This window comes from Camelina sativa, chromosome 20 (assembly GCF_030686135.1).
Source record: "Camelina sativa cultivar CO46 ecotype springtype chromosome 20, ASM3068613v1".
In the NCBI taxonomy this organism is placed as follows: Eukaryota; Viridiplantae; Streptophyta; class Magnoliopsida; order Brassicales; family Brassicaceae; genus Camelina; species Camelina sativa.
In genome coordinates, this window is record NC_141899.1 from 11204417 (window position 1) to 11217938 (window position 13522).

General features: G+C 38.4%; 2 protein-coding genes and 2 pseudogenes across 2 annotated transcripts; 3 read left to right on the top strand and 1 right to left on the bottom strand.

Moving 5' to 3' along the window:
- Positions 1–4873: 4873 nt before the first annotated feature.
- On the top strand, positions 4874–5524 carry LOC147918714 (uncharacterized; annotated as a pseudogene).
- Positions 5525–7449: 1925 nt separating this feature from the next.
- Positions 7450–9948, top strand: LOC104772436 (uncharacterized; annotated as a pseudogene).
- Positions 9949–10466: 518 nt separating this feature from the next.
- On the bottom strand, positions 10467–11105 carry LOC104772437 (uncharacterized). Its single transcript, XM_087504402.1, has one exon. The coding sequence runs from the start codon at positions 11103–11105 to the stop codon at positions 10467–10469; it is 639 nt and encodes a 212-aa protein (XP_087360528.1).
- A 101-nt stretch (positions 11106–11206) lies between these two features.
- LOC104770538 (uncharacterized) lies at positions 11207–12283 on the top strand. The gene has a single exon (XM_010494979.3). It carries the CDS (start codon positions 11445–11447, stop codon positions 12159–12161), a length of 717 nt encoding a protein of 238 aa, XP_010493281.1. The 5' UTR covers positions 11207–11444; the 3' UTR covers positions 12162–12283.
- The last annotated feature ends 1239 nt before the right edge of the window (positions 12284–13522 follow it).

A 13522-nucleotide genomic window follows, 5' to 3' on the forward strand; every position in this document is an offset into this window, starting at 1 on the left:
TCAAAGTGGCTTATGGGACGTCAAGCACACGGGAGAGGCTTTATCCTGGAGGGGTAAACGCTACTCTCACTTCATCCGCTCAAGATTAGATCGCTCTCTAGCTAACTGCTCATGGACAGAAGCCTTCCCCCTTGGGCGTTGTAAGTACCTCCGTTTTGAGGGTTCGGACCACAGACCTCTGGTCACTTTCTTCAACGTTACTGTTTGCAAAAAGACAGGTTTGTTCCGCTTTGATCGCAGACTCACCTCAAAACCTGAAATCCGAGACCTTATCTCCAAAACATGGATGGATCAGACCTCTGCAGAAGATCATGTTATCACTAAGCTTAATAGATGTCGCTCGGAGATCATTAAATGGACTAAAGAGCAACATCACAACAGCAGCAAACTGATCAAAGATTTGCAGCAAGGTTTGGATGAGACTCTCTCCAATGCTGTTCCAAATGATGACCTGATCTCTGAACTTTCCTCAAGCCTGGAGCAAGCTTATAAGGACGAGGAACTCTTTTGGCGACAACGAAGTAGAGTCCAATGGCTTCAAGCCGGGGACAAAAACACATCTTACTTCCACGCGGTCACAAGAGGCAGAAGAGCCATTAATGCTTTCTCTGTCATCGAAAATGAACAAGGAGAGGAATTCACCGAAGAGGAACACATCGCCTCTGTTTTTGCCAACTACTATGGCTCCATCTTTACCTCGAATGACAATGAAGACTTCAAGGTGGTTGAAGAAACCCTTCACTCTTCTATCTCCCAATCAATGAATGAGAAGCTAACAATGATCCCTGACAATGCTGAAATAAAAGCAGCTGCCTTCTCAATCCACCCCGGGAAGGCCCCTGGCCCTGATGGCTTTTCTTCAAGTTTTTACCAGACTTTCTGGGACATTATTAGTGAAGACGTTTGCCGAGACATTCGGAGTTTCTTTGTTACAGGTTATCTGAACCCACGCCAGAACGAAACACATGTGAGACTAATCCCCAAGGTGACTACCCCTAGAAGAGTGAGCGATTATAGACCCATTGCCCTTTGTACCACTCATTACAAAATCATTGCCAAAATTCTCACTAAGCGTCTGCAACCCCTCCTACATCAACTCATCTCGCCTTTTCAATCTGCCTTTGTTCCAAATCGAGCCATCTCAGATAACGTTCTTATAACACATGAGATCTTGCACTTCCTCAGAACATCCGAAGCTAAGAAGTATTGTTCAATGGCGGTTAAGACGGACATGAGCAAAGCTTATGACCGCATTGAATGGGGCTTCCTCAAAGCTGTTCTAAGAAAACTTGGCTTCAGTGACACATGGATTTCTTGGATTCTCACTTGTGTTAACTCAGTTTCTTACTCCTTTCTCATCAATGGAGTTCCTCAAGGTCTAGTCATCCCATCCCGTGGATTGCGTCAAGGAGATCCCCTTTCCTCCTATCTTTTCATTCTTTGTACCGAGGTTCTTTCCGGTTTATGCGTCCAGGCTCAGAATCGAGGCTTACTTCCTGGTATCAAAGTTTGCAGAACAAGCCCTCCGATTAACCATCTTCTATTTGCAGACGATACTATGTTCTTTTGCAAATCAAGTGATGCGTATTGTCAAAACCTGTTGAAGATCTTGAGTACTTATGAAAAAGCTTCGGGTCAGTGCATCAATCTTAACAAATCTACCATTACGTTCTCTTCAAAGACTCCACCTTCAATGAAAACCCGAGTTAGGTCTACTCTCAACATCTCACAAGAAGGTGGTCTCGGTAACTACTTAGGACTCCCGGAGAATTTTGGTCGCAAGAAAAGAGACATTTTTGCCTCAAATGTCGATAAAATCCGCCAAAGAGCTCACAGTTGGTCCTCGCGATGCCTGTCTGGAGCAGGAAAACAAGTTCTCCTCCAATCCGTTCTCACTGCCCTCCCTGTTTATTCTATGTCCTGTTTTAAGCTCCCAGTATCACTCTGCAAACAAATTCAATCTGTCTTCACTCGCTTTTGGTGGGATGACAAGCCTGACAAGAGAAAAATGTGCTGGGTGGCGTGGGAATCTCTTACACAGCCGAAATATGCAGGCGGTTTAGGCTTTCGCAACTTAGAACACTTCAATGACGCTCTTCTCGCCAAGATAGGATGGAGGCTAATCAAAGAACCAGACTCATTACTAGCCAAAGTGCTATTAAACAAGTACTGTAGTTCCTCCACCTTCTTAACTTGTTCCTCCTCTCCCCGTGTAGCCTCTCATGGCTGGCGTAGCATCCTTGTGGGCAGAGACCTCTTGCTCCAAGGGTTAGGTTGGGCAATAGGGAATGGTGCAAACATTAGTGTCTGGAACGACCCGTGGTTGTCACTTTCCCAACCTAAGCGCCCCCTCGGACCCCCAACTCAAACAAGAGCAGACCTTAGAGTCCAAGATCTCATTTGCCAAGATTCCAATGACTGGAATGTGGACGCCATTCGTCAACACTTACCTCAATATGAGGCCGAAATTCGTTCTTTAATCCCAAGCTCTGTCCCCGCAACAGACTCATTGATTTGGTTACCTGAAAAATCAGGTTCTTATTCTTCCAAAACAGGTTATGCCTTGGCAAAGAAGCTTCCTCAGAAATCAGCAGGGAATTCCTTTGATTGGACGAAGCTTATCTGGAACACAAAGCTGCCTCCCAAGCTCAAAACCTTCCTCTGGAAACTCACTTCTGGTGCTCTCGCTGCCGGTTCCAACCTAGCAAAAAGAGGACTCAATGACAATACATGGTGTAAGAGATGCGATGCCTTTGAAGATGAACTTCACATTTTTCTTCACTGTGATTTTGCTGAGCAGGTTTGGAGACTGGCACCCTTCGCAACCCATCTAGATCCCCTCCCTCTTACTTCCCCTCGTCTCCTCTTACAGAAACTTCACCATCTGGTGACCCTTCCTCCTTCGGGAGTATCTTTAACTCCGCTTGCACCCTGGATTTTATGGAATCTTTGGACTGCCCGGAACCTTAACCTCTTTGAAGGTCGTCTCTTCTCTGCCCAAGAAGTTATCCTTAAGGCAATAACAGATGCAATCCAGTGGCAAAACGCCCAACTTGATATCCCGCCTCTACGATCCCCTTCCTCTCCCCCCTTAGTCCCATCGGACATTGTTAGTACACACTCTTGCTTTGTGGATGCAGCTTGGTGTCCAACTACCGGAATGTCTGGTGCGGGGTGGATCATTGAGGATGCGAATGGTCTTATCATCTCGCAGGATACCTCCTCACGTTCTTTTGTTCCTTCAGCTCTCGCAGCTGAAGCTCTGGCGATTCGAAGTGCTCTGGTTCACACCGCTTCACTCGCTCATATCTCTCAAATTCGATCTTTAAAGATCTTCTCGGACTCTCAAGTCCTCATCAAGCTGCTCAATTCTGCTGGTAGCCTCAAGGAGCTCTCAAGACTTCTCCATGACATTTCATGTCTAAAGATTGTCTTCTCCTCTATCTCTTTCAACTTTATTCCTCGTTTAAACAATACTGCTGCTGATGCTCTAGCTAAATCAGCTTTATCTTCCTCTTTGAATCTCATTGTATTACCTTCCTCCTCGTTTGGAGGCTAACTCTTTCCTTTTCTTAATATATGAGTTTGACCAAAAAAAAAAAAGATAGACTTATGTTTAAATGAGCTTATTAACTATGTATGCTGCTGCTATGCCTGTTTGTATTTGCACAAAAAAGACTATTCATATATGTCAAGTTTTTTGTAAGTTGTTTGTTAATTTTTTAAAATATGCTCATTATTTTATTTTATTTTTTAAATTAAAAAGAGATAAAATTGATTGTTTGGATTTTGTCTTTAAGACAAATTAGATTTAACTGTAAACATAAAATATAGCATAACAATTTTTGTTTCTCTACCTTTTATTACAATCTTATCATCATATAAAACTTAAAAGATAGAAAAAGAGAAGAAAAGAAGAGAGATCAATCGAAATATTTGTATATTTACTAATTATGTCCCCCCCAACTCGTCTCTCCCTATTTAGTAGGTTAACATCGAATCATTCTTTCCTGTTTACAGTTAGACAGAAAGAGAGACAGAAAGAGCCAAAAGAATAATGGAATTCCAAACTGATTCCTACAACTCAGCCACTCCTCCTCCTCGTCGTAGATGATGGAAGGGAGTAATGATCTTAAAGCCACTTGCATGGAGAGAGCGGTTTGCCTTACACCCTGTTGCGGCGGTATATTCACCGACCACCGTCAATGCCGTAATGGTATATTTCTTTCGCTTTCATGACCATGCTAACTGCGGCACCAAATTCTCAATCCAATCCATCGCCGTCTCTCCCTGTAACTACTTGTATTTGGCTTCATAATCATGTAAAAATTTAATAAAGAAAGACGTAGAAAATATCATGTTAACAACTGTCATTTTCTCTAATCAAGTAGTTCTGATTTTAGCTTTAAAAACTAATTTTCTGTTTCTTCTAAAAGATATTCTCATATGAACCGATGAAAAATTGTTTACAAACAAAACATTCTGCAGAGATGTAATTACATTTGTGTAGTTTTAGTGTATCTAAAAAATTTATATTTTAAATTTTGTGTAGTGTTTATCTTGAATAAGGTAAGACTTAACAAATTAAGACGATATATGTTATTTGGGATAAGATAACTATTTAAAATTACAAACTGCACGTATATATTCATTTTAATAATTATAGTAGATAAACAAAAACAAGGCTACTTCCCATAAATTTCTCTTCGATTGAGCCGGAAAAAGGGGTAAAATATATCAGTTAGATTTGCTTGGCGAATTAAAAATTAAGTACAAAAAAGTACAAAAAGTCAAAAAGTAATCAAAAGATGATTCAAGTATATATATAAGTTATTTTTTTTTTCATAACGAAGCGTTTAATTAAACATCCACAATGTCAAGTTCTCAATGTACCTCCTGTGGCCTCATTCACCAACCTGGCCGATGTCAACGGCAAACTTCAACCACCGATTCCGACGACTGGGTTATTACTCCAGGTTGTTGCTGCACTTGTTACTTTTCTATCATTGCTTTCTTCTCCCTTACTTGTCTCTTTGGTGTGGGTATTGTTAAACTTGACGGAACACAAGATTGTTTCGTGGAGCTTTTTGCCAATTCCATCTCCGTCTCGAACGCAAACGTGTCATCAGCAGCTGATTGGCGGGTTGGTTTCGTTGCGAGGAGTCCAGTCACCGGCTGTAAAGTCTCTATACATGCACTTAATTAGCGTTTACTACGTGGCGTCCAAGTTATCTCCAATTCATCAAATCCCTCGTCCGATTATTTCGTCAAGGGAGACAAAACAGCTGTCGTTTTCGAGAAGGTGGTTGTGCCGGGAGTTACTGGTGACGTGATTTGGAATATTCGGGTTGATGAGATTATGATTGCTATTAATTCGAAATCTCAAGGTTTAAGCGGTCTTTTGATGGCGGCTTGTCCCGCTATTCCAGTGAAATTTACTACGGATCCGGCCGGGAAGGTGATCGGATCGTTGCTTGGAAATGTGAGACGGTGTGATTATAAATACCAGCATAACCTGGCTTAGGTCTCTCAGATTATGAGACGGTGTGATTGTAGTATTATTATCTCTGTTTTCCGGCTTTAGGTTATTAACTTGAAGAAAAAAAAAAATTTAGGCATCCGTATTTTTGTCTAATTCATCAAACAATGCTAACTTTTTTTTTTCTTTTTTTCCCGAAGAGATAAAAGTAATATATACAGTACCTTATAGATAATCAACAATCCTGGAGAAAAAGAAAAACTTATCTTTGTATTTTAAAGAAGTATTTATTAAATTGTATAATGAAAAAAATGAAACTGTACAATTGAAAATTTCCATAATATTCAAATTTCGCAACAATTAATTCAAAATGTATTTTTTCCTTTGAAATTTCAAATTTATTAATCGATCAATCAAATTGAGTTATATACAAGGAAATAAAGTAAAAATTAGAGAGCATAAAGAAAAAATACTTAGGTTTACCTCTCCATTCACTCCCTCTTCTCTCAGCCAATCAGAATCTTCCATCTAATATTTTATTTCAAAAATAAATTAAAATTAAATTAAAAAGCAAACCAAATTAAGGAAACAAATTCTGTATACTTTTAATTAAGTAAAGTTAAATATTGGCTTGGTTTAGATTTTTAAACTTAAAATAAAATTATGTCGGTTTGGGTTTACAAATGAAGTGGTTAGGGTTTAGATTTTACAATTAAAACGAAATTATATGTCGGTTTGGGTTTACAAATGAGGTGGTTAGGGTTTAGATTTACAATTAGAACGAAATTATATGTCGGTTGCGTTCACAAATGAGATAGTTAGGGTTTAGATTTTACAAGTAGAACAAAATAATATGTCGGTTTGGGTTCACAAATGAGATGTTAGGGTTTAGATTTCACAATTAGAACGAAACTATATGTCGGTTTGGGTTCACAAATAAGATGGTTAGGGTTTAGATTTTATAAATAGAACGAAATTATATACGGTTTGGGTTCACAAATGAGATGGTTATGGTTTAGATTTTATATATGTCGGTTTGGATTTATTAAAGTGCGGTTTAAGTTTTTTAATTTTATAATAATGTATACAGATTTTATTACCTTATTTTATTAGGGGGTGAATGGAAAGGTTCACCCCTAGGGATAAATAAGTATAGATAAACAAGAGATTGAGCAAATGAAGTACATATACAACTATACAAGCTTAAAATCACCGCTAGAGTACACCAAACTTGCTTGTGCTAGTGTAGCATAGGGAGCTTAGTCGAAAACTGATAGTCCTGTCAATGAGGCAAACCATGTAACTCGTCGAATACTGTATACTTTTTCGGTGAGGTCGATCACAACATTCACACCATAAGTGGTACACTCTGGCTTGAAAGCCGAATGAGTGAAATTACCATGAAGAAGATGGTGCATCATGTCGGTCCAATCTTGACTAATGTTCGATCTAAACAACGTATGAAAAATCTCATCACAAATCGTGATTGTGAAGGAGGATAGACAAGCAAAGAACAAATAATCTCTAATTTTATATGGTTCTCTCCATAGTGTACACGTTTGGAATTGACCCCAAGCCCTTGTTCCGTCACCAATAGCAAGCTTGTTACAAAAAGTGATGAATGTAAATCGCCGGATGCTTTGGCTGCTAAACCAATTGATACAATACCGATCTACATGCGATACTTTCTATCAAATATTTGAAATGTTTCATTAGCTACATGCAACATGGGGTAAAGTTTTAGAAAAAAATATATTGATATATGCATATATATATATATATATATCAAATAATTTAATTCTTGATTGTGTTTGAAATATCATAACAAACTTTCTCAGGAACAATTAAAATATTAAAGAAGAAAAAAGAATTGGAATCAATCGAAAATTCGAAATGATTGTAATTTTCCAATTTGGTAAACCATGCTCGCTCCCCTTCGTCTTTAGAATTAATGATTAGGCAAACGTCAAAATCATTATCTCCTCTCCTAACTAACACATCCAGAAAAAAAAAAACAAAAAAAAAAAACATAACACAAATTAATAAGAATGGCTTCCCAAACCATACCAGAAGTAGTGATCGGATATCCAATGCCACAATCCTCAACCACTCATCCTCCTCCTCGTGGATGGTGGTCACGACCACTAGCGACTTTTCCGGCACCGAATGATCGTAACCCCACTTGGAAGGAATATACGGCATATGGTACACCCTTTTGCGTCACCGTATTCACCTACATCGCCATAATAATACCTATTCATCATCGCTTCGTCGAAAATGCTCACTGCCGCACCAAATTCTCAATCCAATCCATCGCCGTCACTCCCTCCTCCTACAGATGGCACGTTAGTTTTCTCGTCCAAAACCCTAGCTCCTGGTATATATATATATATATATATATATATATATATACACGTAACACGTGCATTTTCTTTTTTCCCCTCCACAATTTTGTCATATTAATATCTGATGCTCGAAGCAAGTGGCTTCTCCTGACTATGGTTTTTGCTTTTGTAGGTATTCTATCTTCAACGGAGGTGATGAAACTGCGGTGAGGCTTGGTCCGTTAAACGCTGCCGTTTTAAATACTTCTCACGAACGCAAGTCTCCAAGTCACACGGCTTTCTCAGTTGATTTCGTTGCCGAGGGTAATACAAACGACCCTCGTTTCCAAAGAATTATATATCCAATTAAGAGCGGCATATAAGGTTCCAATAGTTGACTTCTTCAACACGCTGGACATGTTGATATAAGGTGTCATAACCTGACCCGAAGCCATGAGGACGTTGAGAAGATTCATTGTCACTCTTCTTACACAAAACTGAAGACTTTGGGTAAATGAAATCGTTTTGATGATCAGGCCTTTCATCATATTCTGCTTTTCCTTTTCTTTTGTTATTAACTTATTATTCTATTTAGATGTTTTTTTCTCTTATATTTAAACGTTTAAACTATTATAAACATAGTACTTTATAAGTTCCGATAAATAGTGAGAACATTTCGTAAGTAGTTCCGATTCCAGCCTAAGTAGTCCTTGATTGTTTCTATATTAGAGTGGTATTTAGAATTTTTCTTTTCTTTTGTTTCTGGTACAAACTTAAGAAAATAAAATTTGAAGTGTGAAAAGAAAAACTGACGTTGAGATGAAACTTTAAACCAGATTTTTAGCTTCTTTGAAAATGTGTTAAATCTCTTAAAAACTATATTCCCTACATTTTTGAGAAACTAATTTATAAAAAAATGTTTTTGTTAAAGCAAAAAAAAAAAACCACTTAAACCTTTCAAATTTTCAAAAATTCTAGTTTCCTAAAAATAGAAAACTAATTATTTTGTAAGCTTTTAACCATTTCCAAAGAAAACCCAAAATCCCAGTATTTTGGTTCCTCAATTCTCTCACCGACGAGTTTTTGTTTGTTTGTTTATAATATACTTGCAGTATATTACAAATATTGTTATCGTTATCCAAAATCCAAAAATTGAACCAAATTCGAAAACTGAAGTACAAAAAAAGAAAAAGGAAAAATAGTTTATCAAACAATTCAACGTTTATGACCCAAGTAAAAGACTACTTCCTATAGATTTGATTGAGCAAGAAAAAAATAAAATAGAAGGAAATATTTTCCTTAGATCTGCTTTCGAATCAAAACAGTCTTCAAGTAGTTGAAATATATGGCGTATTAGATAGAAGGAAAGAATTGAAGCTAGGCCAAATTTTATTAATTTAGCTACTAAAACCCTATCTATAAAAGTTGTCAATTATTCATCAGGAAGTGTTGTTAAACTTCCATAATGTCAAATTCTCAATGTACCTCTTGTGGCCTCTTTCACCAAGATGGCCAATGTCTCTTACAAACTTCAACCACCGTTCCCGGCGAGCCCATCTATATTACGCCAGCTTATTGCTGCAGTGAGTACCTTAGTTACGTTTGTATATTTTTAGTCGGTATGATTATCATCATTTTAGGTCAATCCGAAATTATTCACCCCAAAGAAAGTTGTTACATGGAGTTTTTTTGTCAATTCTGTCTCTGTCTCAAACGCAAACACAAACGCAAACGTTTCTGGTGCTGATTGGACGATCGGTTTCGTTGTGAGGAGTCCAGTCACCGGCTGTAAGATCTATCTACATACACTCAAGTCTCGTCTACTCCGTGGCAACCAAGTTATCTCCAGTACATCACCTATGATGTCATTTTTTTGGACAATATGTGGCTGGGGACAAAACATATGTAGTTTTCGAGAATGTGGTGATGCCGGAGGTTACTGGCGACGTGATTTGGAACGTTAGGGTTGAGGTTTTGTCCGGAGTGAAAACAGATGCTACATATGGAGACGGCTTTTTTTTGGCAGCTTGTCCTGATATACCGGTAAAATTCACGACGGATTCAACGGGGAAGGTGATGGGATCGTTGCTTGGTAATATGAGACGGTGCGAGTATGAATTCCGAGATCACTTGGAATCCCATTAGATTTTTTAATTAATTCTAAAAAAAAAATTATGATCCATATGTTGGCTGGGTGGGTTATTTGTTTTTGTTTTTTTTAATTTTTATTATGAGTTGTTTATTTGATAAAAGAAGATTGGATATGTTGTCAAAAAAAAAAAAAAAAAAAAAGATTGGATATGGAAGCACATTGAGGTTTCTACATCATCCTCTTCCATACAGTGTGAACTATATCATTTCTATATAAGCTGAGCCTCAGACGACAAAAAAAAAACTATATAAGCTGAGCCTCTACGGAAGAAGACCAAATAACTCTAATCTCAAATGGTAGCTAGATTTTATATAGGTTATGAATTCGAGTACCCTGGAAAAATTATTGGCTCTGTTTTGGAGTCTTGGAGTCAGTCTGTGTGTGTTTTGTGATTAAAATTGTTTTCATCAGTTTTCAAACATTGTTCCTTTACATAAATTAACGTTGATGAAATGATGGAGTTTACTTTATGAGAGAAGACACTTGCAATAATATAACACAAGAAGAGTTCCTAATTCAGTATATCATATATACTCTTATGATCCAACTCTTTGAAAGACGAATGGCACTTGGTCTTCTGATAACCGATGGTCAGATTGTGACACCTGATATAGAAATGTCCATATTCGTTTCCTACTCCAGGATGTTTCTTCTTCGCACTAAGTTTCATGTCCAATTCGAAAACTCTTTTATCACACTCCGTAGGCGTAGCCAAATCCACTGAGAAACTCGTGTGACCACCACGTGAACCAGGCTTGCGAGACGTTTTCAAAACGGCGGCGTTTATGGAACCTAGCTTGGCGTACACGTCGTCTCCATCGTAGTTGATAGGACAAAATGAGCTCGGGTTTCTCGCCAGGAAATCGAAGTGCAGTGCGGCGGAGGAGGAGGGGGAAACGTAGATGGATTCGACGGAGAAGCTGACGTGGCAGAAAAGTTTGTTCATGAACAAAAAGATTCCCATAAACGTTACGATAGTCAAGAAGCCGCACAAATAGGGTTTACAAAATATAGCTGATTTCTCTTCTTTAGTGAGTTCCTTACGACGAAGGAATAATGAATGTAGTTGTGTCCACCACCGTGAAGGAGGAGTGACGGAGGACGGTGGCATTGGTAATCCGGTCACTATTTCCATAGACCTGTTTGCCATTTTTCTGTTTTTGTGTTGTTTTGTTGTTAATAAAGAATGGTTTTGATGTGTGTGATTTTAAACCTTAATTAATATGATTTATATTTTAAGATAACTTTTTTTTTTCTATTTCTTTCGAGATTTTGTAAGTAAGATACGAGAGTTTGTTATGATATATAGGAGATCGGATACTCAAGATTGAATAGGTACGGTGCGAGTATACATATTGTTACGATATTTCAGAAATGAGATACGTGAATATCTGTTTACGTTGCAATAGGTTACTTAGTTAAGCCTATCGTTAAATCATCGAAACATATAACTAGTTAATATCATTCACATGAAAAAATTACAGCAAAAATGACAAGGTCTCTTTGTACTTCTTGTGGTCTCAGGCGCAGATACTGCCAATGTCATCCGCAAGATTCAGCAGCCCTAAATGCAAATGCAAACGGTGATAATTACGGAGAAAGAGCGTTCAAGCTTACACCAGCCTCCTTCTGCGTTTTCTACCTCCTATACACTCTCGGAATGTTTGGATTCGCCCTCATCTTCTATTTGAGTCTAGTCATTCCCAAAAACCTGAAAGGGATCTGTTACTTGGAGGTCTTTGCTGACTCCTTCTCCGTCTCAAACGCCTCAAACACAAACGCGACCGCTGATTGGAACGTCGGGTTTACAACAAGGAATCCAGGTAACGGATGTAAAGCTTCTCTCCACACAATGAAATCGCGTCTCCTCCGCGGAGACAAGCTAATCTCCGAGTCATCCAGTCCTGATTATTTCAGTTCACTCGTAACCAGAAAAATCAATGATGTACCGCTTCCTTATGCCGTTTTCGAAACGGTTACAACACCCCGCAACGGCGTGGTTTGGGATATCCTGGTCGAAGTCGTAACTAGCATTAAGATAAATGGTCGATCCGGTCATGGAGTTGGTGTCTTGATCGTGACTTGCCGCGATTTACCGGTGAATTTTACGGCAGATCCGGCTGGAAATGTGAAGGGATCGTTGATCGGATATATGAGGCCGTGTGAGTATATAGTCCAAGACAAGTATCCGGACATATCCTTTTAGATTTTTTCTCTGATCATGACTCTTTTGCGAGTTTTTGCTTTAGTGTATTTTAAGTTTTTTTTTTTAAGTAAGACACAAATTTCAATATGAAGTGATATCCCTCTTGTAAGCAAACATTCTCTTAGGACTTAAGAGTATGTGCAGTGGCCAGCGGAAGACTCTCAGGCTCTTTATTAAGAATTGTTGGAAGTCAATCTTTGATTAATCCACAAATTGGCATCATCAGAGTGTTTGGAAGAAGAAGAATCGAGGAAGAGCATCGATGTGCTAGAGGAGAAGTCGTGAATGAAGAAGAAGAGTTAATGGTTTCTTTTGGGCCTGTTTAATTGTTAAGCCCATATGTTAATGGGTTTGTTGTTGGTCTACAAAACTATAGGTTAAAGTGTTAACCTAAGTATAAATATGTAATGTATGGTGTATAATGAAGTTAAGGAAGCTTAAGATAAGAGATAAAGGCTGGTATCAGAGCACAGTCGATTCCGGTGATCGTGTTTCTACAAAGTTTCTTGGAACAAATGTCAACAAAAATAAAAGACATGAGAAGACAGTGTACAATCTGTAAAAAGAGCAACCACAATGAAGGTGAGTGCTATTTTTCTCAAAGCTATGAATCCCAGTTCTTTAGCAAGCAATTTAGACCAAGAAACGGTTGTTTTGCCTGTGGAGAACCTGGTCACATAGCTAGAGAATGTCAGAAAAGGCGAATACAACCAGAACTAGAAGAGGAGACTGGTTTGTTTAGTGCAGCACAAGTGGGAAATCATACAAATAGTGATGAAATCTGGTTAATAGATAGTGGTGCTACAAGTCACATGACCAAGGAAGAAAGGCTATTTACAAAAATAGACAAAGCTGTTCAAATCCCTATCAGAATTGGAAATGGAGAAAGAATAATGACTGCAGGAAAGGGAGACATAGAAGTGATGACCAAGAAGGGAGTAAGAGCTATCAAGGATGTTCTACTTGTCCCTGAGATAGACAAAAATCTCCTAAATGTTCCGCAGATGACAAGAAACGGATATAAAGTCGTGTTTGAAGACAACAAATGTACAATCTACAATCAAGGAAAGGAAAAGATTGCAGAAGTAGAAAGGGTAAGAAATGCCTACCTGTTACGAATGCAATTAGCTGAGGAGAGTGTAAGGATGGCCAAACAGGAGAACCTGTCTGAACTTTGGCATAAAAGACTCGGACATTCTGGCTTCCATAACTTACACAACCTGCAGACAAGTCAAATGGTCAAAGGCCTACCAAAATTCAAAGTAATGCAGGAGGTATGTGAAGCATGTGTAAAAGGGAAACAATGCAGAGAAGAGTTCCCTAGGATGTCAGAAACCAAGAGCAGAGGAGTGCTGGACTTA

What these genes read in the sequence shown, in the direction of transcription:
- LOC104772437 (XM_087504402.1), bottom strand. Translation starts at nt 11,105, where the DNA reads ATGGCAAACAGGTCTATGGAAATAGTGACCGGATTACCAATGCCACCG.
- LOC104770538 (XM_010494979.3), top strand. Translation starts at nt 11,445, where the DNA reads ATGACAAGGTCTCTTTGTACTTCTTGTGGTCTCAGGCGCAGATACTGC.